A 25,594-nucleotide genomic window follows, 5' to 3' on the forward strand; every position below is an offset into this window, starting at 1 on the left:
AAAACTTGGGCATCAGTACTCTTCCTATCTGACAAAAGGCACCCCATGAACCTGAGATAACCATGTTATCTCTCCTCCCATGAATATAATCCAATTCTACTGCTTCTTACTGATTCTTGCTTTGACAGAGCATAGCAGGTAATCTCCCCACATTTGTTCTGTCTTGTTCCTCTTCCACTGTCCATTCAACACTTTCCAATATCAACTAAAACTATTGACATCACTGCTGCCATTAAACTAACCTCCTCTTCCTTCCACTGCTTAGCTATTTGAAGTTTAATTCATACTTCCATGAACATCAATCCATACCTCTGAATTTGGTCCATCAGCCGTCTTTCCATCCTATCCCAAGTGTCCACTTTATCACTTACCAGTCTAACCACTATCTACCTTATCCTTAATACAGTTGCAGCCTTCAGTAACTGTGAAACCCCTGAACAGAAACACCATATCTTCAACTCTGCCATATTTTCTTCCTGATACCTGTAGGATCTGTCTTGCTACTAGAGACTCTCCATCTTAAACATAGCCAGGATATTATACTATTAGTGGACTAATGACATCTGCATATCTCCTATTGGCTTCACCCTCTCATACCTCAGAAAAAAACTAATTCTGTTCTTTCCTCCCTTCTCATATCACTTCCTTGATTTTTCTTCCATTTCCCCCTGTAGCATTCCCTAAGTTGACTCATTTTCCTCCCTGCCTACTGCCAGGTAAACTCGCTTAAACATTCCTTTTTGTCCCCATTTCAAATGGCTCCAAACTTTCCATCTGTGCATGCACCTCCCCATGTGATCTTTAACTGTTTTTTCACCTTAAGGCTGGTTCTAGCCCAAACTCCTCTGTTACTTCTTCTTATTGCTTTGTTCTCCCTTTCCTTTCATCTACCATTTAACTCTCTCCCTTCATATGCTTTCCCAAACATTTTCCTGGCAGTTTCACACTAATCCAAACCCCTCTCACCCAGCACAAAACTAACAACCTTCTTTCACACTGTCTGTTGCCCCCTTTCATCATCCCTTCCATTGACTTTCCCACTGAATCCAGGCTGTTCCCCCTTATTCTTTTTTCTACTACATTTCCCAAACCTACTATCATCATGCACATTAAATCTCAGGTATTCCCCTGTCCTTCACTCCCTTTATCAGTGTCCTATGTGCCCTAGATAACCTTGTTCTCTAACCCTGTTATACAAAGCTACAGAAGATACCTACAGCATCTCGAAGGCATTTTCATTTTGTCTCACACGCAAATGACCCACTTATTTAATATCTGTGGCACTATCATCATTCTGATAATGTATACTTTCCGTATCAAGAAACCTGCTTTCATTCACCAGAATTCCAACTGTTTAGTAATTCCTCCAAGCCACCAATATAATTTTGTTCTATGTTTTTCTGCAGAATGCGGTACACTCGCAGCCTAAATTTCTTGACTCTTCCCTCATGATTGGCAGCTCTTAACCATCCAAGTTTCCTTGCCTCAATGACCTAGTCACTTCTGCTCATAGTACAGTAGAGCCTCAAACCAATGATATTCCTTTAATACCAGCAATAGACCCTCCCATACATAAATTACTTACAGATATGCTACAACAAGTTTGTACATCTTCCCTCCATAATCTTAACGTTGTTTTCTTCAGCTACCGAAACACTACATCTAATATTAGCAAAATAAATAGAAAGATAAATACAGCCCTGTGGGGTAATAATTTCTTAGAGTTGTTCCCCTATTTAGATTGTCACTTACTGATATATTCATAATAGGATAACAATATAATGTCAGTACTCCATTTATCTATCTCTTTCCAAACTTTATTTTTAATAACTTGTACTCAAACTTCCACTTCATGGAATTCCAGGCTCTCTTAATACCTATCATCACCACACTGCCATCCCATCAGTGCCATGATACACAGTTCACACACATATCCACCAACTTCACTTGTTCTCCAAATCTCACATCTTAATAAAACCTGCCCACATCATGTTCCCAAGTACCTCTCACAATCACTTTGTAATTGTGAAGAAGACTTTTTTTATCATTATCTGTAAGAATTCTGAAGAGGATTTTTATTTCACCATTTAGAAACAGGGAATATCCTCGCTGACCCTCTTCAAGCACAACCTTGATGAGTGGATGGGAAACCACAAATTTGTCCCAGGGGTTCCACCTTTGATTTCTTTTTTTGGGATAAACTCTGGGCTAAGCTTGTAAGGGCTCCAGGGCCATTAGCCTAGTAACATCCTATGATCCTGTGAATAAAATGCTCTTGGTTCTTCCCGAGCTTTTTTCCCTTCTGGCAGGACTGCTGACCTCACCATATCTGTTGAACAGGATAATCCTTCCACATTTAAGGGTCTTTCAAAACCTTCCATCAAAAGTTTGACCATTTACTTCTTAACCATCTTAGAGAAATCAACGAGGAGAACATCTCCTATTGTGTGCCTTCTCCTTTCTAACTATATCATTGTTTTTTCTCCCTCAGTGGCCAATGTCTTCTCTTATAACAGCCTCCTCCATCAAGCAGTGCCACATCAAAATCTACTCTTTTCCACTCCTTGTCTTGGTTCCCCCTCCCAATATAAATCATGATATTGTTCTAAGAATATTTATCCTGCATCTTATTTTCTTATATGTACAAGTTTCTGTCTTGTTTTCCGTAACCTCTGACTATGAATGCATTGTTTCCATACCTCTCAGCCTCTTACAGTAAGAGATCTGGACAAAGCCATAAATAAAAGTGAGACAAAGGCCCAAAAAGAGGGACCATTTTTAAATATTGCTCTTACAAACTTAGAAAGTTGATAGAATAATGGGCTTTGCAATATCATGAATTTTCTGAAGGGTTTGAAGTCTGAAACTCAAATGTCTGTTATTATTATCTATCTTCAATCATTAAAGATTTGCCACTGATTTGCCAGAAAACCACAATTTTATGAAGAATGGATCAAAATTATCAGGCAAAAATCTGGACATTCTGCGAAAATCTGTACATTTGAGACGTTTGATTGTTCCTTCCTCCTCCAGGTTAGCTGCCTAGCCTTACAATCTCTTGAGGTTACTATAATTCTACTCTACTTAATACCATCTTCCTTACTACTTGTCTTTCTGGCTTCAGCTTGATCCGATCACTCTAAACATTCTTCTGCTCCATTTTGTGTCATCTCCATTCATTAAGGAACCTATTAAATGTCCTTTAAAGGGGCCCTCATTTAATCTCTGATTCACTTCCCTCTCTTAATGCATGACATTCTTGTACTCTGCTTTATCCTCCCCATTGGGTCTTCTACTATACACATTAATCAAGCCTTGTTCTGCCTTTCACTCCATGCTCCAATTTGGAGCATCCAGTCATTCCGTTACTTCACAGTTCCCTAAACCAAGAACATATAGGTTCACTATGGCATCACTCTGCAGTCTCATTCTAGACCATATTCCTCACCAAATCATGATTTACTAACATCTAATCAACTGACATACCAAGATCTGCCTCTGCCACTTTTTCTCTATCAGGTTTCTTCTCTTAGATACAGTCTATTTTACCTCCTCCCTTCCTACAAAACTCCACGACTTTGCTTGCTGTGCTGGATCTTCTGAAACAACCCATCTGGGACTCTAAAATCATTTTATAGTCATCATCTAATGCTACTTGATATATATTACCACCTTGAATCTTATGCAACATGCATAAACAGCCCTCCAAGTCTTCTGGTCATTTTTAATTCAGCCCATATCTTGAGTTCAGCACACAAATTTCACTTGCTACACTGCACTTCATACATAGTCATTACCCATCCCCACTCCCTTCCATCTTAAACTGCTTACTCAGAGCTCCTGTCTTGGTCATTAGTCCTATCACCTCTTCCATTCCTCATTTACAAAATCATCCCCTTTATCCTAAGAATACCTACCCTAGTTTGCGTAGATCCCTCATCCTTACCTCCAGGAAACATAATTAGAGCTGTCTTTTCCATCCCCAGTCTGTGCCCCCTTCCCTCTATTAGAAGTGTTTCCCATACATCCCAAATTTCAGACCAAGAACTTCAAAATTTCCTTCCCCTCCTACTCCCTTCCTCCCTTAGTCTGACTCAGATTTCAATGTTTTAGTGCAACATTACAGACACTTAGGTGCATACTTCCATGAAAGCACCACCCACTGGCTAGACTCTGTGCAAGGCCATATATCTGAGCTTTTTATTTATTTATTTGTTTGTCTGGTTGTTTATTAATTGCCTTGTATACAAGATTTCACATTGGTGAACGTACATGCACCTGAATGGCTCATTCATTCATTCCTTCCCAGGCGATGACACAGTTTTTACCAGATATGGCAAAAGCCATTCAGCCCATCGAGTAAGCCCAATCATGCAATTCCTTCTCCCACAATTTAAGTTCACTGGTAGAGTTAACGCCAGCCTGTTGTTCTTGTGGAATTTTACTAACTCACTTCCTATTAAGTAAACTTAATAAAGGATTTTCGACTGGAAACAGACTGCCTACTCTGCTTGGATTACATTTGAATATTTAGTAATTCTGTATAATATTTCAAATTATATATCTTTTATTATTTTCTTTTGACTTAGGACGGGTTTAGGTTCACTACTTCTACTACCATTATCTGATCTGATTAACATACAGTGATTAAATATATATATATATATATATATATATATATATAGATATAGATATATATATATAGATATATATATATATATATATGGATTGACAATCTTCCACACAGTTTTGGTTTTGGACCCACTATACTTGTTTATTTTTATTATTATTTTATTTATTTTTATTTTATTTTTATTTTACATTTGTTAACCTTTTCAGCAGAGTCCCGGGGAGAAAAGCTCCACATAGAAAAATTACAGATATATTTAGATATTTAGACATGATCAGTATACATACAAATTACAATAGACATGTTTTTACAGTTGTATGCAGCACATCAACAGTTACAGTGGAGAGAACAAACAAGAAAATATTAATTTAAAAATAAAGGTAATTAATAGATTTGTGGTGTACAGCTGAAATTTGGAACATAGGTAGAATACATAGTACATAGGTGCAGATGTTTGTGAGTAAGAGTGAAAACTATTATCAAGTACTCTAGGTTTAGTATGTGTACCTTATCCGCTTTCCCTAGCCTGGGGAGCAGCCATAGTACTGCCAACTTTGCTTGAGATGTTGCCTAATGAGGAATTTATAGGAGGCTTTGGACGATGTGTTTTGTATGCTAGTGGGAAGAGAGTTCCATTTTTTAGCCGCTGAACTACTATATAGTGTGTCTCCAAAGCTACTGTAGCTGTTGGTGACTTTCTTTTAGTAGTTTGCTTGATGATCTAAGAGGCCTTTTGGTTGAGTGATGTTGTACTAGGTTTTTGAGGGCAGGACTCTTATTGGGGAGGTAATAGATAGAATGACAGAGGCAGAGCTGATTGTAGGTTAGGAGGTTGGGCTGTTCAAGCCAGTGTAGCTGTCTCAAAGCAGCACAGTGATGAGTTCTACATGAGCAATTTGCAGCAAAGTGGGCAATTCTTTTATAGTAGGCTTCCATTTTGCTTAGTTCAGTTTTGTTGAGATTAATCAGAATGAGAGATGCATAGAGTAGGGTGGACAGAAGTTGGGAGCAAGCAATGGCTGATCTTGTGTTGTTGGTAAGAAATGGTTTGATACGGTATAGTGATCCCAGTTTGGCATGTACTTTTTTAATAGTTAAGTTGAGATGACTATCAAATTTTAGGTGGGAGCCTATGGTTATTCCCAATAGCTTAGCATGTACCACTGGAGCTAGTGGAGTAGCATTTGGGGAGTAGATAGTGACTTGACTGTTATCAGTGTTTTTGTTAGAACTGGTTATAATCATAAGCTGAGTTTTCTTTGGAATGAGGATAAGTTGGGCTTTGGTAAGGTAGTTTTCAACATCAGAGAATGCTAGTTGAGATGTTTGCAGGAGGGTGGGAATGTTTTGTGCAGCACAGATTAAGGTAGTATCATCTGCATACTAAATGATAGATGGATGCTGTGTGGAGGTATGGAGATCATTTGTGAAGATTGTGAATAGTAGTGGTCCTAAGATAGAACCCTGTGGGACTCCTATAGTTATGGGCAGCTGAGGAGAGAGAGAATGTTCCCATTTCACAGCTTGGTACCTGTCAGTTAAGTAGCTTTGGAAACAGGTAAGAGTGGAATTTGATAGTTGATATTGGTTTAGTTTGTTTAGCAGAATTTGGTGCAAGACTGTGTCAAATACTTTGGACATATCCAAATAAAGAGTTGACACCTGTAGGTGACAGGATGTTGCTGTCTAGGAGATATTTTAGCACCTAAGTATGGATGCATTTTTCTAGGATGTTGGCCAGGGGGGAGAGTATAGCAATGGGTCTGTAGTTATTAAGTTCAGTGGAGGTCCCGCCTTTATGTATGGGTGTAGCATAGGATATTTTCCAGAGTTTGGACACATAGTTTTCAATAATTGATCTGTTTATGAGAGTGGAGATTAGGATAGCAATAGCATCTGCTGTGAGTTTCAAGAAATAGCTGGGGAGTAGGTTGGCTGCTATTGATTAGGTTTTCAGTTTGGAGAGCATGCTTTTGATTGAAGTGGTGGAAACTGTTATGAGGGTAAAGCTTGTATTAGTGTTATTTTGTTGGGGGATAGTGAGATTGGAAATGTCCTGTGATACTAAGGATAGAATTGAGTTCACAAAGTGGAAGTTGAATTGTGTTTCGATGGGAAATTTAGTGTCAGGGGTGGATGGTTTGGGGGGTAGCCTTTTGGGTGGGTTTTAGTAGCTGGTGTACATTTTTCCAAAATTTTGGGGGGGTTGTGTTGGTATTTAGTTTGTAATGTCATGCAGTAGGATTTTTTGTCCAGCCTAATGCATTTTTGGGTTGCTTGACACTTCAGGGATACCACGGAGAGTACTTGTATTTTAGTGTCACATTTCCCAAACACTAATTCTTTTGCATCATGTTGAGGTGCACTGATATGAAGTATAGATTGATTCTTCTAACCACTGCGGATTTTAATAAAAAAAAAATAGGTTGGGCAGAGGCTGTCATAATGGTTAACGCGTTTACCTCATAAACAAGAGGTACAGGGTATGCTTCTTACTAAGGGGAATTGGCTAGAAATGATCCAGAAGAGCAGCTAGCCTATGAACATATAAATAAAAACAAACAGAATAATGAACTGAAAACAAAGCATTTCATCAGTTTAGAAAAAAATGTGAAAAATGACAATTCTGTAGCTATTACAGTCCTTAACATCTCCCATCCAGTAAGGTGTACGTCTTGCTGTTCCAATCACACCACAGGTCACTTCAGCTTTCTGGAAACTAAGACCACCACCCCCTAGCTGAGATCTAAAGCTTAAGTACACATTTTATTCAGTTGTATAAGAAGACTAATGTCAGGCTGACTGAAGAATTCTTCACCAAGATGAACATCATTTATTTTTAGTAAGGTAAACTCAAGAGGAATTTGTTGTTAAATGGCTGTTTTTTACCATCAGCCTTTGTTTTTGCCCCATCCATTTTTATTCAGTTCACCTATAGTAATGCAAACAACATTTTACCTGCCACCAAATACCCTGCAGGAGTGCATTCTGAAAGATGGTGGTAAGCACCGACGGCTTTCGTCATAGCTGACACAGTTACCTTCAAATGCTGGATCAGAAAACATCTCTATCTAAACAAAATAAATATCACAAAATGCATGATGTATATTTGACAAAAAAACAAGGTGGGAATAAAAAATAATGCAAATAAGCAGAACTTTGTAAAATAATTTTTTTTAAAAAATCATACAGTTCATGCAAACAGGAAAATGGGCAGCATTAATGATACCTATACAAAGGATAAGACGATTGAAATTCATTTAAAAAATATCAAGCTATAAATATCAAATACAAATTATGTTTTGTAAGCAAGTTAAAGATTATTGCAACAAACACTGGTGCACACGCACGCGTGCACACACACACACACACACACACACACACACACACACACACACACACACACACACACACACAGTAACATTCTCATGGCATGCAAACCTAGAAGCCATTTGCATGATCATAAATTTATCTACTGCATGTATTTGAGATGTTGGAGAAAGTTAGAACATCTGGCCAAATCTCACATAGTAAAGGGAAGGACATGTAGACTCCACAAAGGAGGTACCCCCACCTGGAAAATGAACTGAAGGAGCAATCACTGTGGAGGAACAATGCTGTCTACAATGTCACTGTGTCTCCTCGGTCATGTTATCTCCAATGTTTTTCTCACTCAGCATTATCCTCAACCTGGAACTGTTAAGTGGAGTACTGAATGTTGTTCTGTATCCAGGTCAGGAAATAGACACTCAATAGATAACTCATTCTTTAAGGATATTACTAAATGGTTACTGACAATCTTGGCAGGTAGCAATTTAGAATTAAAATAAACAACATTTTCATGGATGGATGAAGACTTTGAGTATTGCCATATAAATGAGAAAACTAGTTTATATCTGTGAATGACATTTAAAAACCATAAACTATATGTCATAAATAGCATGGGTGACATGACACTATGTGGCAGCACAAAAGCAGAGAAGTGGGTGCAGATGATTGTGTTCCAAGGACAACTCTCTGAAGTCTACCTTCTAGTTAACTGGAAAGTGAATTCTGGCCTGGTCCTCTAAACCCAAATTTGATCTGTTTATGAAAATGTTACACATCGTAGTGTCAGGCATTACCAAGCGCTATGTACATGTCCCATTCTTCTGCCCAAGCAAATATACTTATAAAGTACCTATAATATATTTACACATCGTAGTGTCAGGCATTACCAAGCGCTATGTACATGTCCCATTCTTCTGCCCAGGCAAATATACTTATAAAGTACCTATAATATATTTACACATCGTAGTGTCAGGCATTACCAAGCACTACGTACATGTCCCATTCTTCTGCCCAAGCAAATATACTTATAAAGTACCTATAATATATTGGTGACAGTCATGGTAACCATTGTGAAGAAGATGGGAGGTAAAATGACATAAATGATGTTTAACTAAGCTCTGCATCTTACCAAATAGTTGGGGAAACAGGCACACCAGATCAATGAGGTATTCATATTTGTAATGCAGGTCAATATTTCTATGCACTTTTGTGTCTATACTTTAAATAATGGACACCTGCACCTATGGTTACTTTATGGTAATAACTTACACTAATTCAGTTTTCATTGTATTTCTTGCTAGACAATGATACACTGGCAATCTTATCTTATCATCTGTAATAAGTTAAGATATATACCGCTGCATTGCTCTCTGTTGACCTCTGTATTTACTTACCTAGTATGAGTATTTTCATGTTATATAATTCATTAAAAATAACTTTTATTTTGTTTGTTCTTATTGTATTTACTGATGCAACTAAGATCATGAAGACCTAGTGATGGCAGCAGAAAGAACATATTCTAAAACTTTTAGTAAGAAGCATTTATCAGTTTTTGCTATCAAATAACATTTCCTATACTTTGTATACACAGCCCAGTTTCTAATATGCCCCAAAAGTCATACACACATTGCACAATCGTATACCTGCATTTTGTGTGTTATGTTTCGCACTCCACCTGTCAGGACAAATGGATCACAGTACTGTCATGCAGTATAAAAAGATTTTTTTTTTTGGTTAATAAGTTGCATGGAAATGCACAAAAAGCATGTGCTAAGGAGCAAAAGGCATTCTTGATTGTTATGCTACATTGACATACAATGTTTTTTATTTATTTAACATTCATTTACCAGGAAAGTCTGACTGAGACAGAGCCTATTTTCAGCAGAGGCTCAGGGAGAAACATTCCAGATGTACGTCTTTGGAATGTGGGAGGAAACTGGAGTACCCAGAGGAAACCCATATGGATGCAGGGAGGACATGCAGAATCCACAAAGAAGGCACACCAGCCAAGAATCAAAGTGGAGAACCTCTTGCTGTGAGGTGGCAACACTAATCGCAGCACCACTGCACCACCCTATATATGGGACGGCAGTGAACAGCTATTTATTAAGGTATGATTCATTCACCTTAAAAACAATAAGGTCTTACTGTGCTGCACTTTGTTACTATACGTAAATGTTTTTCATAAAGGTTTATCATGCTTTTGGCCCAAACATCAAGGTAGGATCACTAATATAGTATGGTAATGAGTGGGGTCTAATATAGTATGGTAATGAGTGGGGTCAGGTGCAGCAAGACATCCCGTTTGCAGTAACTCAGCAGTGTCACTATATGTGGGAAGGAAAGCTATGAGTATGGTAGCAGAGTTGCCTAAACCACCAAGAACCCTGATGTTGGTAGGGGTATTCCTGAAATCCAAAGAATTTTTAAATTAATTTCAGAGGTAGTGCTTAGTTCTTTTAGCTGAGGAGAATATCAGCAATGAAGGACCATTGTAGTCACAAGCTGTGTACCATGTCGCAAGCTGTGTACCATCTGCAAATATGAGGATCAAGTCCCACAAGCTGTTACTTCATTGTTTGTAAGGATAAAATCCTACAAGCAGCTACTGCGTTGTTTGTAAGGATTAATTCCCACAAGCAGCTAAGTGTGTTGTTTGTAAGGATCAAGTCCCACAAGCAGTTACAGCATTGTTTGTAAAGCATGTACAGTCCTGGGATGGCTTTGCCTGTTCACAACATGTACAGGATACTATGGTTACACGATGATGTGAGACTGCATGGCCGGGTTTTACCTCTAAATATAACAATTTCTATGAGCTGCACAGAGTGCTGGTATAATATTTTAGTGCATTCTTGCCTAACTGTGGTGCAAAATGCTTATGATTAGCACCATAAGAGCATAACCTTCTGTTGTCTAACTGTCAAATGTGTGACTTTGAACCTGAATTAGATTCTTCTTTGCCATTTTAAACATATTACCAGAACATGGTCTCTTCTGGCATTTGTTAACACTTTATCCAAATTTTGTCTTCAGTCTAAATTGCAGCAATGAGTCAATCCTAGGATAAGAAAGAACTGAATACTGCAACATCTAAAAGAATACAGACCGCTGAAGAGTGTACATTAGAATTTGGAAAGCTTGTAATGCTGCAACTAAACTGGTCTGTCCTCTGCAGCTGAGATGAAGCATTGCTATCTTTAAGGTCTACTTACTGCCTTTCAGTATCTAAACATCTTTAAAACAAAGGCTAATATACAAATTCATTCTGTACTGGTTGCTGGTTCCACAAGACAGAGAATTACAGAAAATGTATATAAGCAGAAAACATATCTCTTTCTGAAGGGACATGATTATGCAAGATTTATAGTACATAATAATTTTAAGCACCTGGATATTAATTTTGTACATTATAATTTATAAGGTAATGTGAACCACAATTGTCTGCATTTATTTAGTTATTTATTGACATTTGATTACCGGGAAAGTCTGACTGGGTCAGTGGAGGCCCAGGGAGAAAAGCTCCAAATTATTACAAAACATTTTAAGAACAATAATTTTATAATCTTCAAAAATAAAACAAAAACAGCTACAGTTTAATAATTATAACAAATTCGACATAATATAAAAACATTGGTTAAAAATCAATACAAATTATATGACAAGCATTTAATATTTAGAGAAATTTTAGACAGTTTGTAGAGAAATTAAAGGTAACAGTCTAACACAAACAGTAATTGCAATAAGAAGTTAAGGAAAAGCATAGTTTATCCTGATTGTGAACAAGAATAAAGCCATATTTTAGCTAGGAAGTCTTTCAGACCAGTTTTGAAAGAGAAGGAGTGTATTAACCTGGTGGATACAGATAAGGAGTTCCAGGCCTTAGCAGCCTTGTACAAGCACAGACAATGCCTAGCATATTTGACAGGTTTGTAGACATACAGGAGTTTTTGGTCTCTGGATTGCAATGTCCGACTGGGAACATAACTGTGTAGAATGTTCTTTTTAGTGCTGTACAGGCAGCTGGATGCTGGATAATTTTATAGGTAGTAAGAAGCTGTGTATATGTTAGGTGATGAGGCAGCTTTAACCAATTTAGGCTTTTTAGTGCTATACAGTGGTGGGTTCTGAAAGGGGTATTTGCTGCAAATTTAGCAACTTTGTTATAGCTAAACTGCTCAAGTTATAATTTTTGTGAAGCCTGGAGGTTAGTAAGGATGGGAGTGTTATAAATAGGAGTGGGGAGGAGGTAAGTAGTGACAAGTAGTTTTAGTTGTGTCATTGAGAACGTTTTTGTCTTTGTAAAGCATCCCTACTTTTTGATGACTCTTTCTTATGCAATTTTGTATGTGCAGGTCGAATATAAGACCATCATCAACTATATAACCCCTAATAACTTGCTATGAGAAGTGACTTTAATTGTTGTATTATTAAGAGAGGGGATTTTAAATTTTGTTTTTTCATGTGAGACGGATTTGGGGAAACAATTAGTAGTAGGTTGGTCTTTTTTTTGTTGAGCATAAGTTGTGAGTTGTTTCATTGGCTGTTAAAGCTTCCTCAGTAATTTTTGGAGGTGTACCATGCTGTCAGATGTGCAAATGAGAGTGGAATCATCTGTGTGTTTTATTAGAGGGGCCTGCTGTGTGGATGTACAGACGGTATTGGTGAAAATGTTAAAGAGGAGGGGACCAAGGATAGATCCTTGTGGTACACGGTGACTGGTAGGTAAGGAGAGAGCATAGATTGTCATTTTATTGACTGATACCTATTGGACAGGTAGTATTTGAATCACAGAAGGGTGGGCTGAGAGACATCTAGTGAGGACATTTGAAGTAGAACTTTGCTGTGAGAAACTGTTGAAGGCTTTCGACAAGTCTAGAAATAAGGAAGAGACTAGTTTGCCGTTACCTCTAGCTTTACTGACAGTATCTATATAAGTTATTAAGGGCAGTGCTACTACTATGGGAAGGATGGAAGCCATGTTGTGTAGGGGATAGGAGTTATTCCTGCAGGAGATAGTCCAGCAATCATTTCTGAATACATCTTCAAGTATTATGGTAAGGAAAGATACGTTTGCTAAAGGTCTAAAATTATTAATGTCTGTTTAATTTCCTCTTTTGTGCAGAGGGATAATGTCTGACTTCTTCCATCGATAGGGAACGTGGGATTCCTGTACTTCCCAATTTGTAAAGATTGAGACAGGACAGGCAATGCTGTTGGCTGCTATTTTTTAGGTACTCACTTGGAAGGTCATCAGCTGAAGAAAATCATAGCTGAAGTTTGTTTAAGAGTAGATTTAGATAGGATGTGAGCACAGGTTTGAAAGTGAAGGTTAATGTGGTGATATGTGGCTGTTGGGCAGGGTTGGGACTAGATGTTGAGAATTCCTTGGTTAGAGATGGTATACTATCTATAAACTAAGATTTGAACTGTATTGCAGTTTTGAGTAGTGAATTATTGGGAGATGCACTTGGGTTTAATTTTTGGCCAGGATGTAAGATGGATGTCCAAAATTGTTTAGGGTTGTGCTTAGTATTATTCTGAAAGTTATTATAGTATAATTTTTGTCTTCATTTATTTGCTTTTTAGTATGATTGTGAAGTATTCTGAAGTTTTCTTGAGGTGTTTTATATATCTGCCATTCTTGCCATACTTTTTCTTTATCCTGGAATAGCATTCAACATTTTGGATAGCCAAATTGCATTATTTGTTTTTAGTCTCTTCTTTCTAGAAGGTGCAAGGCTATTTAGGGTAAACTGCATTCACTTACAGCATTGTCTAAGGGGAGGATTTTAGGAAGTTCCAGTTAATAGACAATAGTGTAGTAATGGGGTCTATATCACAACAACGAATGCGCAGGTGTTCGAACAACGTAACATCGAACCAAGAAGTTTGAAATGAGAAAATAGCGAAGCCGCAGAACACCGTTTTTTTCCCAGGGAAAAAAATCGGTGGGTCATTTTTGCAGCTTTGCTATTTCCTCCACTGTGATGCGATCTTGGAGTTGATATATTTAAGTAGGCGCTGGGGTTGTGGGGGCGAAGCCCCCCACATTAGGAACAGTTTGAAGTATACGTGTGTTTTTTGGTTTTGTACCGGAACAGCAATTTATTTCCCGGGATTTCACATAGGAATAGCAGTTACAGAATTCAAACATAAGGTATACAAAATACCTTTTGAACTTCCGGGTTCAATATCACGTCGTTTGAACACATGTGCATACGACGACGTGACATAGACCCTGGTAATGAACAATTCTGGGTTAAACTTGGAACGGTTGTGTATTGTTTTATAAATGTGCTGTTTAACTTGATGTGGGGGATGTCTGGTTATACAGATTGGGAGATGATCACTGAGACAGTCTGACATTGTACCTGTGGTGGAGTATTTGCTAGGGTCTGGTAGGATGCAGTCTAATAGGGAAGCTGATGACTTACTATAATGTGTGGGGCTATTAGTTGTGTGAAACCATATAAGTTCACACTAGATGTAGGTGATTTACAGTTTATGTCCAACCATTTAACATCCATATCATATAGTAGTATTTGTTCTTGTGGAAATGTTATGGATATCCAGTGTAGGACATCTCCCAGTATAGTTGTATTGTTACAGGAGGGATACAAAAGGACAGTAATACATATTTGTTTATAAATGTTTATTTTGAGGAAAGCAATAAGAAGCGCTGCTGAATTGAATTTTGGTGTTGGTTTGCTGTAAGGGGAAATGTGGTAGATGTTAGGAAATATTAAAGCAATACCACCATCTTTCCTCTTTCTATGCGCATTATGAATGCTATTATTGCTAGAAGGTATAACTTCTGAGTCATTTAAAAAAAATGACTTGCATTGTACTAGAATGACCTTTACTTTGTCTGACATACTTTATATGTATTTTGTATACCTTATGTTTGAATTCTGTAACTACTATTCCTATGTGAAATCTGTAAGTCCTAAGTATAAACTGTAATATTTAATTTGTAATTCTCTGGAGCTTTTCTCCCCAGGACTCCATTGAAAATGGGCTCCTTGTGGCCTAATGGACCATCCTGGCAAACAAACTACAAATAAATAAATAAATACATAAATAATAAATGCATGCTGGATTTAAGCCAAGTTTCACTTAACAAGAACATCAGGCTTATATTGGGTAATCCAGGCATGCAGTCCAGCAGTTTTATGTGTATCTTGATGAAAACTGATACAGAGATTTAGCTTAACAGTGGTTGGGTCAAAATATGTAAGTTTTGTTTTTGTGATAATAATGTTATTTACATTATAGTATGTGCATGTAATAAAGCATATTTGGGAGATGTTTTGCAATTATACTTAAAGAGTTTTGAAGAAATATTAGGGAAAGAAATTTTAAATCACCATTAGCTGAACATTTTTATAATAAACATGACCCTGAATATAAATTGTTAAAAGCAGGGGTTGTTTATAAGTATCCACTTGAGAAGAGAATTGATAGAGAGATTAAACATATTTTAAGATGTTAGGAAACATGCTATACTCTGCAGTATAATATATTGACACCATCAGGTCTTAATCAAGAAATAAATTGTAATGCAGTTATAGACTGATTTAAAATATTTATGCATTTTATTATTTGTTAACTATGGTAATTGCTTTTTAAATGTTATTACTGTTATTTTATAACTGATTTGAAGAGATGCATCTAATCAGTATTCCATTGTTTTAAGATGTGTTTTATGTGTACATAAATATTATCGGATATTGGTATAGAACTTCCTTTGAAGGCTTGTTTCAGCGCCAAGGTGATAGAATTGATAGAAGTAATAAAGCATGTGTTGGTAAACTCGTTATTTCATTTAAAGTATTTTTCTATGATTGTTTGCTATTATTCTTTACTCTTATTTGTCATAATAATTATTCAGTTATCATCTCTTTCCCTTCCATTAGGGAAGTTAACAGAGATTGGAGAGTGTACTTAGCCATCTTCACAATTATGTTTCACACCCCTTTAAAGTTTGTCACTGGTTTAATACACGTTGTCTCTTCTTTAGCAAATGTCATGCTATTCTAGAGATACATAAATAATTTAGCTTTTTCAAATATACCCTAATTTTTTGGAATTCAATCAATCTAGTTGGTTTAATTGCATATAAATTAACCCTTTAATGACTGGATTACTGAACAAATGGTTACAAATCGAAATGCTTATACTGACAACAAATGTTTGAGATGAACAAACTATTCCATTTATTTTGTTGACTGAATAAATAAATGACTGAAATGGTGAGACATTCATCCATTCTTTCACTCACAAGTGTTTATTCGCTTATTTATTCATTCTTCTATGCACTTTTCAAACATTTGCATGACAAGCACTTCATAACATTTGGATTCTAACAGCAAATTGTAGAAAATCACAGAACAAAGTGAACTTCAGCAGCTAAAGGTCACAAGTATATGTTATAAAGAACAAGAAATATTTTACCTTAGATGTGTTGTGTGGAGTCTCACCTGCCTAAAATAAATTTAAAAATTTTTCATGAATCCTTTCAGATAATACTTTCTTTATTGTAATGACATTTTAAAATATGTGCAGAATCAGACAAAAAGTATTATAAAAGAAAAAAGTAAATGTGGGAGATCTGTAACAAACACATGCGTAAAGAAATTGTGTGCTGTACACTGAAGAATAACTAACATGATCATCTTGTATAACAATCAGAAAACTACAAACAACCACTTTATTTTATACATATACATGTGGCCTCTTTAACTGTGAAGACCAGTACTAAGGAAAATAGACAAAACTTAAATGAGGAACCATAAATTCCACCTGTGTCCCTGCTGGATGGTGGCATAGGGTGCTGACTTGTTGGAACATGGGCTAAATTCTTGGCTAGGCTTGTAAGGGCCTCAGGGCGAATAGCCTAGTAACTTCCTATGATTCCTATAAATAAAGGTTGCAGCTATTTGTATTTATATGTTTTTTCATAAGAGTTTCGGTCATCAGAAAGCACATATTATTTTCTCATGGTGTATATAGAGGCAGCTTGCTTCTCTAAAATGGCATTGGAAGCTTCACTGACTAGCTGAGGTGACTCTTGGGGGTAATGCTGGATTTAAAATAGGCACTTTGATTGCTTTGTGCAAGCAGAGCACGTCTTTGCTGATATAAATGAGTTTTAATTGTAAAATAACAAGCCTTGTTTTAAAGAGTCTGCTTCAATACTTTAAGAAAGATTATCCGAAGTAGAAACTTGTAGCAGGGAATAATTTTTTCACAAGTTATCATTTTAATAATATTTTCAAGAAATGCCACACAAGTCTATGACAGCAAAATAGCTTATACCTGGCAACAATATAAGCAATGGACTGCCTTGCAATCATTGTACATAAATGCTTTCACAAAAAGCGTTATGATGCAAATGAGAGCAGCATTTGCGAGTGAAAAAATAAATTAAAAAATATTTTTACAGGGGTAGCAGGACCCTCCCTACATCATCCAAGGTGGTGTCACTGAACCTTTTGCACCCCACGTCTTATATACACCAACTCCAAGAATGCTGCATTATGGGAAAAGGAGAAATCCCTGCGATACTGCAACACTGATCTCCCTGGAAAACAAACATACAAACAAAAACAGTATTCTCACACTAATGACCACATATAAGACTGTCACTCAGTAGTGACTCACAGACAAATCTAGCTCCTTTTATGCTCTCTTATGGAGGTAACCTAACTCTGTATTTTGGCCAGTTTATAAAATGTATCATGTAATTAATTTTCAATGTAGAGATCTAACGTTTACAAAACCTTAATAGTGTTAAAAATAAAGATTATTTTTGTGTGTTCTTCCGTCAGCTGTTTTGAAAGAATGTATGCTGATAAAATCTGCTCAGGCTTGCATCATTCCTGTTCTTAATATCTAATCTCTATATATTCAGTTTTTTTAAGTAAATTACTGCTGAAATGGTAAACACGTATTCTTTTTCCATAGATAATACAGCATGAAGTCTCACCTGCAGAATGGGCTGCAATGAAGATATCTGGTCTTCACTAGCTCCCCAGTCATGGCAGTTGTGGTAAACGCCTTTCTCCAGGATGTACTGTGCACCAGAAAAATTCACATTCTCGTAGGCTATCCACCTTAACAAAGAAACACACCAACACCAGCATGTCATTTTTTCTTGTAACACGCTTCATCTCAGTTTCAAAGAGCATACCAAGAAGTGCATCAAATGCAATGATATTCACAAGCTGCTGTCTTCAGGGAAAATGGAACTGTTTTGTATATCATCAGAAAACTCCATCAGACTGAAATGCTTACCTTTATAATGAAGAGAAAACACAGCAAGTCTCTTCAATGTGCTCTAAGCTATAAACTGTGTAGACGATTTGTCCGCTCAGTGGTACAGCGGGATAGGGCCCTGATTACAGTCCAGATGACCCAAGACTGACTAGTAGCCTAGATAGCTAGAGGAACCAATGGGGGTTGAGGGAAAATGAAAATGCTTACGCCTGCTCATCTCTTTCTCTTTATCTTTCTCTCTCTCTCTCAGAGGGCAGGGTATAGGTACATGCTGGCACTATACAGTTGCCAAGCTGCACTGTTAACCATAGATAGTAACATTCGTTCTTGCCTCACCACATATTTCTGGTTGTTGTTAGCCATAGACTGTGGACAGGGAGATCTAGAGATTAAGGAGGACCACATGACACTAGATGGTCAAATGCAGCAAAAATAGGACAAGTGGCTCATTTGTGTATAAAGAATAAATTACTAGCTTGACAAACGTGACCCAAGCTTCAGTAGCAGTGTGGGCATCTGTTGGAAATTGTATAGGCAGAAAGTGAATGCTGAGGTTCAGCCTATATACATATCTTATGGTGGAGATGTTTGAGTGTCTGTTCAAGACACAGTAACCATGGCAGAACCTCTGCTATAGACTAAGAATTGAATGAAAATACCTCTCTTCAGTGGGGAAAGGGGTGCTTGATCATATCCCACACAGTAACATGGATGTGCTTTTCAGATTTCCACTGCATAGCAACACCACGGTGGGCATGAATACGAGAAGAGCTAAGGCTTTAACAAAACCCCTGGTCCACTGATATGCTTGCATGCTGCTCACAGAGAAAAAAATGGGTAATAAGGTTCTCAGTCACAGAGAGCAAACAGGTCAGTAGAGTGACCAGGAGATGTGAGTAAATGGTCAGAAGATAATATGTGCAAATAAAAACAAAAAAGTGGAGCTAAAAGGTAAATAAAAATAAAACAATAATAAGTAAGCAAATAAGGAAATAATATATCTAGATAAGTTACAGTGCACTCATATGAGCACAAAAAGAGGGGGATTGTAACATCAGTAAGCTTGACTGTAAAATAAGAATTAATGTAGCAAGGAAGGTATAGCTCAATAAAGTTTCCAAACAAATGATGAAATGGGTTCATCAGTGTGATAACGTATACTTGCAAACTGAGCAGTAACTTGACTGAGACAAATGAGGGGAGACCCACAATAAACCACAGGAAATAAGAGGCTATCATCACAAAAATATAGCTATTTTCCTTTAAGCATATTAGGATCTCAACAATTAACAAAGCATTATGGTCCCAAGACATATATTCATCTTTGTCTGTGTCAGAAAAGCCAGTGAAAAAAGTAGATGGATTCACTGCATCTAAGGCATCAGCTACATAGGTTGTCATGAGATCAGTAAACTTTAACTTAAATGTACAGGACTCTCTTAACATTTAGCCTAACACTATACTTATGGGTGACTTCAACCATCCCTTCATAAACTGGGAGACTTAGATGACCCAACATTCACTTGGTCAGAGGTTTTTGGACTTCATCAATGCAAACACCCTGGAGCATCTAGTTAGCTCCTCAACTAGAGGTACAAATATACTAGACCTAGTAGTCAAGAACATCGTGGGTTGCTGCTCCCTCCCTTGTGTTAACACCTCTCTGATAATATCTAATCACTAAATGATCTCCTTTAGCACTAAAACTAACCTGGAACCCCTCATCAAACTTCAAACCTATTAAGAACTTTGTTAAGGCCAATTACCTCAAACAAAGTGACAGCTTATTAAACCTTCAAGACCCTCCGTACCAGAATGAGACTGAGGCCTACTCTGAGCTGTACACAAAAGCACTGTACAACCACATTCATAGCAGCATAGAGGAGGCAGTACCTGTCTAAGTCAAACCTATGACTACTGACAAAAATAAATACATAGGCTATTCAGCAAAAGAAAAAGAAAATCCTCTACAAAGCCAAGAAGGAACAAACAAAACAGTGCAAAAAGACACTCATGAGTCTAAACAAACAAATTAGAGAGCTAGCCAAGTCAGACAAAGCAAACTATGAGGCAAAGATACCCTCATAGGTGAAAGATAACTATAAGTTTTTTTTTAATTATGCGTAAAACAAAGTCAACAAAGCAAATGACAAGGGAGTAAGTGTTCTGATGCTAAAAGACAAAGATAAACCCAAACAGAAAGCTCAGAGGCACTCCAAGGCTGTAGGTGTAAAATAAAATGTCTGAGGAAGCCCAGCAGGATGAAAGCGCTAACCTCTGCACAATAAATCTTTCTTCATTTTAAGCTTCGTCCATTGGATTTATTGAAGTTTACTACTTAGAATTGTTTTTATCAGGGAACTTTATTTTACACCTACAGCCTTGGAGTGCCTCTGAGCTTTCTGTTTGCTTTATCTTTTTTTAATTATTTTCATAACCTCAGGACAAATGCTCAGCAATGTGGTGGGTTAATTAAGAATGGCAACACTAACACCCAGCCTGAAACTACAGCAAACCTGCTAGGTGACAAGTTCAGTTCAAACTTTTCTTCCCTATCACCTCCTATCACACCCAAAGAAATAACCGCAACCATCCCCTACCAGTAATTACAGGGGAACAGGTCCTCACTGTGCTCGCTAAAGCGAAAAACACAGCCTCCAAGGGTCCAGACAACATTCCAGGATGCTTTTTAATAGCTGAAAACAGACTGTCAGGGATAATAGAAACCTTCTTTAACCACACCCTCCAGATGGGCTTTGTCCCATCAGAATTGAGGACTGCAACATTTGTCCCTCCACACATTGAGTGCCCATCAAATGACTCAGTGAACTACAGAACCATATGCTTGACCAGTCTTCTCTGCAAAGCTGTAGAGAGAATTATAATTGACTTGCGCAATAATGACATAGGAACTCTCCAAACACTGGACCAGACCCAATTTGGCTTTGTCAAAGGGTGGTCTTGCCTGCTCAATTGGGTGGACTTCTTTGAGAATGTCACTAGGGCAATGGATGACAGTAAAATGGTACACAGTGATTACCTAGACCTGGCAATAGCTTTTGGCACAATCCCCCTGTTTGGAGATTATATATTAATTTACTGAGTTAGGCATAAACCCCTACTTCATCAGATGGATAGCCAACTGGCTCAGTGACAGGACATGTGTTGTCCAGATAGGTGAATCCACTTCCACTAAGAAACGTGTTATTAGTGGTGTCCCACAAAGCTAAGTGTTGGGATCCCCTCCTGTTTGTTATATACTTCTATGTACTGAAGGACAAAGTTGGGGGCCTCTGGCTCACCAGGTTTGCCAACGACTGTAAGCTGTGAGTAAACACTGAATCCCCAAACGATGTTGACATCCTACAAACAGGCCTAAAAATGACAACTGACTAGTGCCAAAACCATGGTCTGAGACTAAATGCTAAAAAATGTATAATCATACCCTTTGGTAAATCAGATATCACTGCAAATTATAATATTGATAGCACACCCCTAAACGTAGACCCAGTGGTGAGGGACCTAGGAACACAGATAGATAGTAACCTAAACTTTGACCAGCAGGTAGTGAGGAAGTCTTTCTGTGTGGCTCATCTTATAAGTAAAGTCATGGCATCAAGCTCAGAGGAAGTCATAGAGCTATTGTACACAACCCTCATTAGGCCCATAATTGACTCTAACGCTGCCTTCTGCATGTACCTAACCAAACACTTACATCACATGGAGTGGTCCCAGAGGTTTCTCTAAAAAAATATAAAGTATAAGACACATCTTATGCAGACCAGCTAAAGGCACTATCCTTCTACTCTGTCTCATATCATTTATTGACAGGGGACTTATGCCTGACTTACAAGGCATTATCTGTTACAGCCCTGATGAAAACATTACATATTCCCAAGAAAACTTATATGCATTCCATGGATCTCAGCCTTAGTTGTGACTCTAACAGAACTTGCTGGAGAGACAGTTCATATCCCAAAGGCTACCTTCTAAATGGAATAAATTTCCCACCTTAGTAAAACAAAGTCTGTCCCTCATTCCCTTCAAAAATAATTTGGATAAATTAATAGGGAACTGTACATTCACTCCCGGGGTACTGCCTATGCCTCTTATGGACAGAGGCAGTCTGTAAAATAATTCAAAGCTCCAATGCCCAAAGACCCAGTACCCTGATACCACCCCATCCCATATCTGGAGAATTACGATATAATATTGTTATATCCTGGGTATTATTGGCTAGGTTTGTAAAGGCTCTTGTGCCATTACCCTCATAATCACTATGAACCTCTGATTTATGCTGTTTAAATTATATAGCAGCTGTTATATGCTGAGTGAAAGAGCTTCTTTAGAGGTTAACCTAAAATTGGTAAGTTGGTACAAATTATAGTACAATAATTACCATATCTAAAGTACAAAATATTCAAACCTGAACTGTTCCCAGATGCCCTTCATCTCAGTTTAGCACAACAATTTCTCACTAAAGAAGAAACCTACAGGTTGCCCTTTTACTTTTGAAAGATGTCATATTAAATCTGTTAGAAAAACTCTTAGAGCATCCAACACTAAGTACAAACTCAAACTAACAACATCATACCCCACTTCTCAGAATGTAACTCCCATAATCATTTAGTGCTTAGCTAACATCTACAACCTCTCTATGATGCTTGATTTAGTTCACGCTATACTAAAACATTTACCCTAAATTTTTCTACCTAAAGCTCTAATTCCCACAATACTTCTATGGCATAGAAGGATAAAGCCTTGATTACAATCCAGATGACCGAGATCAATCAGCTGCCCAGGTGCCAGAAAAGCTGGTGACAGTGCAAGAGGCAGGAATGACAGGTAATAAGTCAGGTCACCTCTTTGGAGGGAAGGAGTGGTTTACAGAACGCAGTTTCTATTTTAAAATCTCTGGTGGACAGTCACTGGACACAGCATGGCCACCCTTCCATCAAGAAGAGACTTTGGAGGGATTATTTTGTTGATAAAAGTAAAAGATTTGCCCTTGCAAGGCCCATTGCATGACAACTCAGAGAGCTACTGGGCATATGCAGCTCAGAGAGCTACTGGGCATATGCAGCAGGAATATCTAGAGCTTAAGCAGAAAACCCCAGATCCCTAATCAATATAATGTTACTGTTCATGTCATTTGACACTCAACCATGGGAGGAGTGAAAAGGGTCTCATTTCCAGTGTGAATGAATGGTATAGATTAGTGTGTGTGTGTGTGTGTGTGGGGGGGGGGGGGGGCAGTTTGATGGTCATGTGAGGGAAAATTTTATATATATATATATATATATATATATATATATATATATATATATATATATATTCTTTACACAAAACTACAATCCACCATATTGCACTTACCTGAGCTGAATCCACTGAAGTTGTAGTTCAACGAATGAATGGACTGCTGAATTTCTTTCACAGGGAAAGGTACCACTTGACCACCAAGAAAACCAAACAAAATGGAGGAAATGTAAGCCTACCAAAGTGGCCTCCCACCTCTCCTACTTAAATATAAATGTAATTAAATCAAAAGGTGCTTCAGCAAAGTATTAGTTTAAGGGTGTGCATACACAGCAAAGTATTAGTTTAAGGGTGTGCACACTTATGCAACCAGCGTATTGTGTCTTTTATATTTTTCCCCTAACAGAGTTGTTTGTTTTTCAATTGAATTGTACAAGTTATAGGTCACATGTGCACCTTGGACTAAAATTACTTTAACAGCTTTTTTATGAGCTGGACATACAGTTTAGTAATAAGTATAATAATTTAACCAACAACTAGGATGGCTTCAGAAAAGACAATAACAGCCGTATATGCTATTACAGACAAAATCTTTTCCTATATGGAAAATGTCAACTTGACATGAGCAGTGTTTCTGGATTTAAAAGGATCATTTGAAGAAGGGAATCATTCTCTTTTTTTTCTGCTGGAGTTCAGAAAATTAGGATTCAGATATGGATTACTTAAAAAACTGCAGAATTATCTGGCAGAATTTTTAATGCCATACGAGACACAACTTGTTTTGATCAGGTATCCCACTTGATTTTGCTTTAGGCCTTGTTCTCTTTTCCCTTTCTGCTAATGATCTCTTAATTGTTTAGCCTTAATTACAGTTAATCACATATATAAACAACTTGATTTTTGTAAAATGTGTGAAAACAATTAAAGTACAGAAACACCTTGAAAGGACTGCTGCACCATTATTAAATGGTATTATGCTAGATGCCAAAAACAATAGATCCATAAAAATGACTGACCATCTCAATAATCTATCTGAATTTGTCAGCCACTACAAATACTTGGGTGTTTGACATGCTCAATCTTTCACTTTTAGGACCAGCACTGAAATTTGCAAAGAAATAGTACTAAATGCATATGATTTAGACCTTCTTTTCCCTTTCAAAATAGGAACTGGAGTTCTGATTCCCAAATTAGAAGACACATTGCATATTGTTATTCTTTATTTTTGCTAAAATGCATGAATACTTTAGATGACAATAAATAAAAAATGTTGATTTGCTCCATATTCTGATTCAAGAGAGGATCACAGTCTGTTAATTCTGAATGTCACCTGGTTTCCAAGTACTGCAAGAACCACCCTCTTCATACATTGCCTAAGCACATTATCAAAGAGAGTGCAAAATCTGCAGACTTTAATGAACTGTATTACAAAATCAAACAAGGTCATTTACTTTGTTTCTGAAAACGAGAATTGTAAGATATGTGTCTTCTTTCTTTAAATTATTGGTGCCACTAGTATATGTTGGTTTTGTTTGTGTGTTTTTATTTACAGCTTCAAAAATCATGTGTGAAGAAGGGTGTTCAAAAAATTATGCAAAGGGTAAACCAAGCTTGAAAACAGGGACGCACTTCCATAAATAGGTACCTCATGGGTTGGGGGTAAATCAAGCCTGAAAATAGGTGTGTTTCTCCAAAATAGTAAGAGTGGAGAGGCCTGCTAGGGGTGGGGTGGGGGTCCCATTTGCTTAAATTTGTACTCACTGAAATGGCTTTCAATTATTTTTTTTTTGCTGTTTTTTCCCTTTAGGGAAAAAAAAGGTCAACATACAGTCTTGAATCCAGATGATGCAAGTACAGCACAGATAAAGTATGAGAAAAGCAATATCTTTCAGCTTTTCCCGATTAGGGTTCACCACAGGGGATTACCGGTCTGCAGATTGATTGTCAGTGAAGTTTTTACAGTGCTGAGTTGCCAACTCAGCGCCCAACCTTCAAAGAAGGCACACGCACACCCCTGCATGTCTTTAAAACACACTCGACCATAGGGAGGACATGCAGACTCCATACCGAAGGTGCTTCAGCTGAGAATCGAACCGG

General features: G+C 37.4%; 1 protein-coding gene across 1 annotated transcript in view; it reads right to left on the reverse strand.

The window, feature by feature from the left end:
• The window catches only part of CRYBG2 (crystallin beta-gamma domain containing 2), a 1,696,066-nt gene that overhangs the window by 215,644 nt on the left and 1,454,828 nt on the right, over window positions 1-25,594 (reverse strand). Inside the window, exons 14-16 of the mRNA XM_044084069.1 lie at window positions 17,952-18,078; window positions 16,418-16,447; window positions 7,589-7,701 (exon numbers count right to left, since the gene is read on the reverse strand). Of these exons, the coding sequence (XP_043940004.1) occupies window positions 7,589-7,701; window positions 16,418-16,447; window positions 17,952-18,078 (270 nt within the window). The remainder of the gene's footprint in view (window positions 1-7,588; window positions 7,702-16,417; window positions 16,448-17,951; window positions 18,079-25,594) is intronic.

Source organism: Protopterus annectens, chromosome 1.part1 (genome assembly GCF_019279795.1).
Source record: "Protopterus annectens isolate FY-2018-M chromosome 1.part1, PAN1.0, whole genome shotgun sequence".
NCBI lineage: Eukaryota > Metazoa > Chordata > Ceratodontiformes > Protopteridae > Protopterus > Protopterus annectens.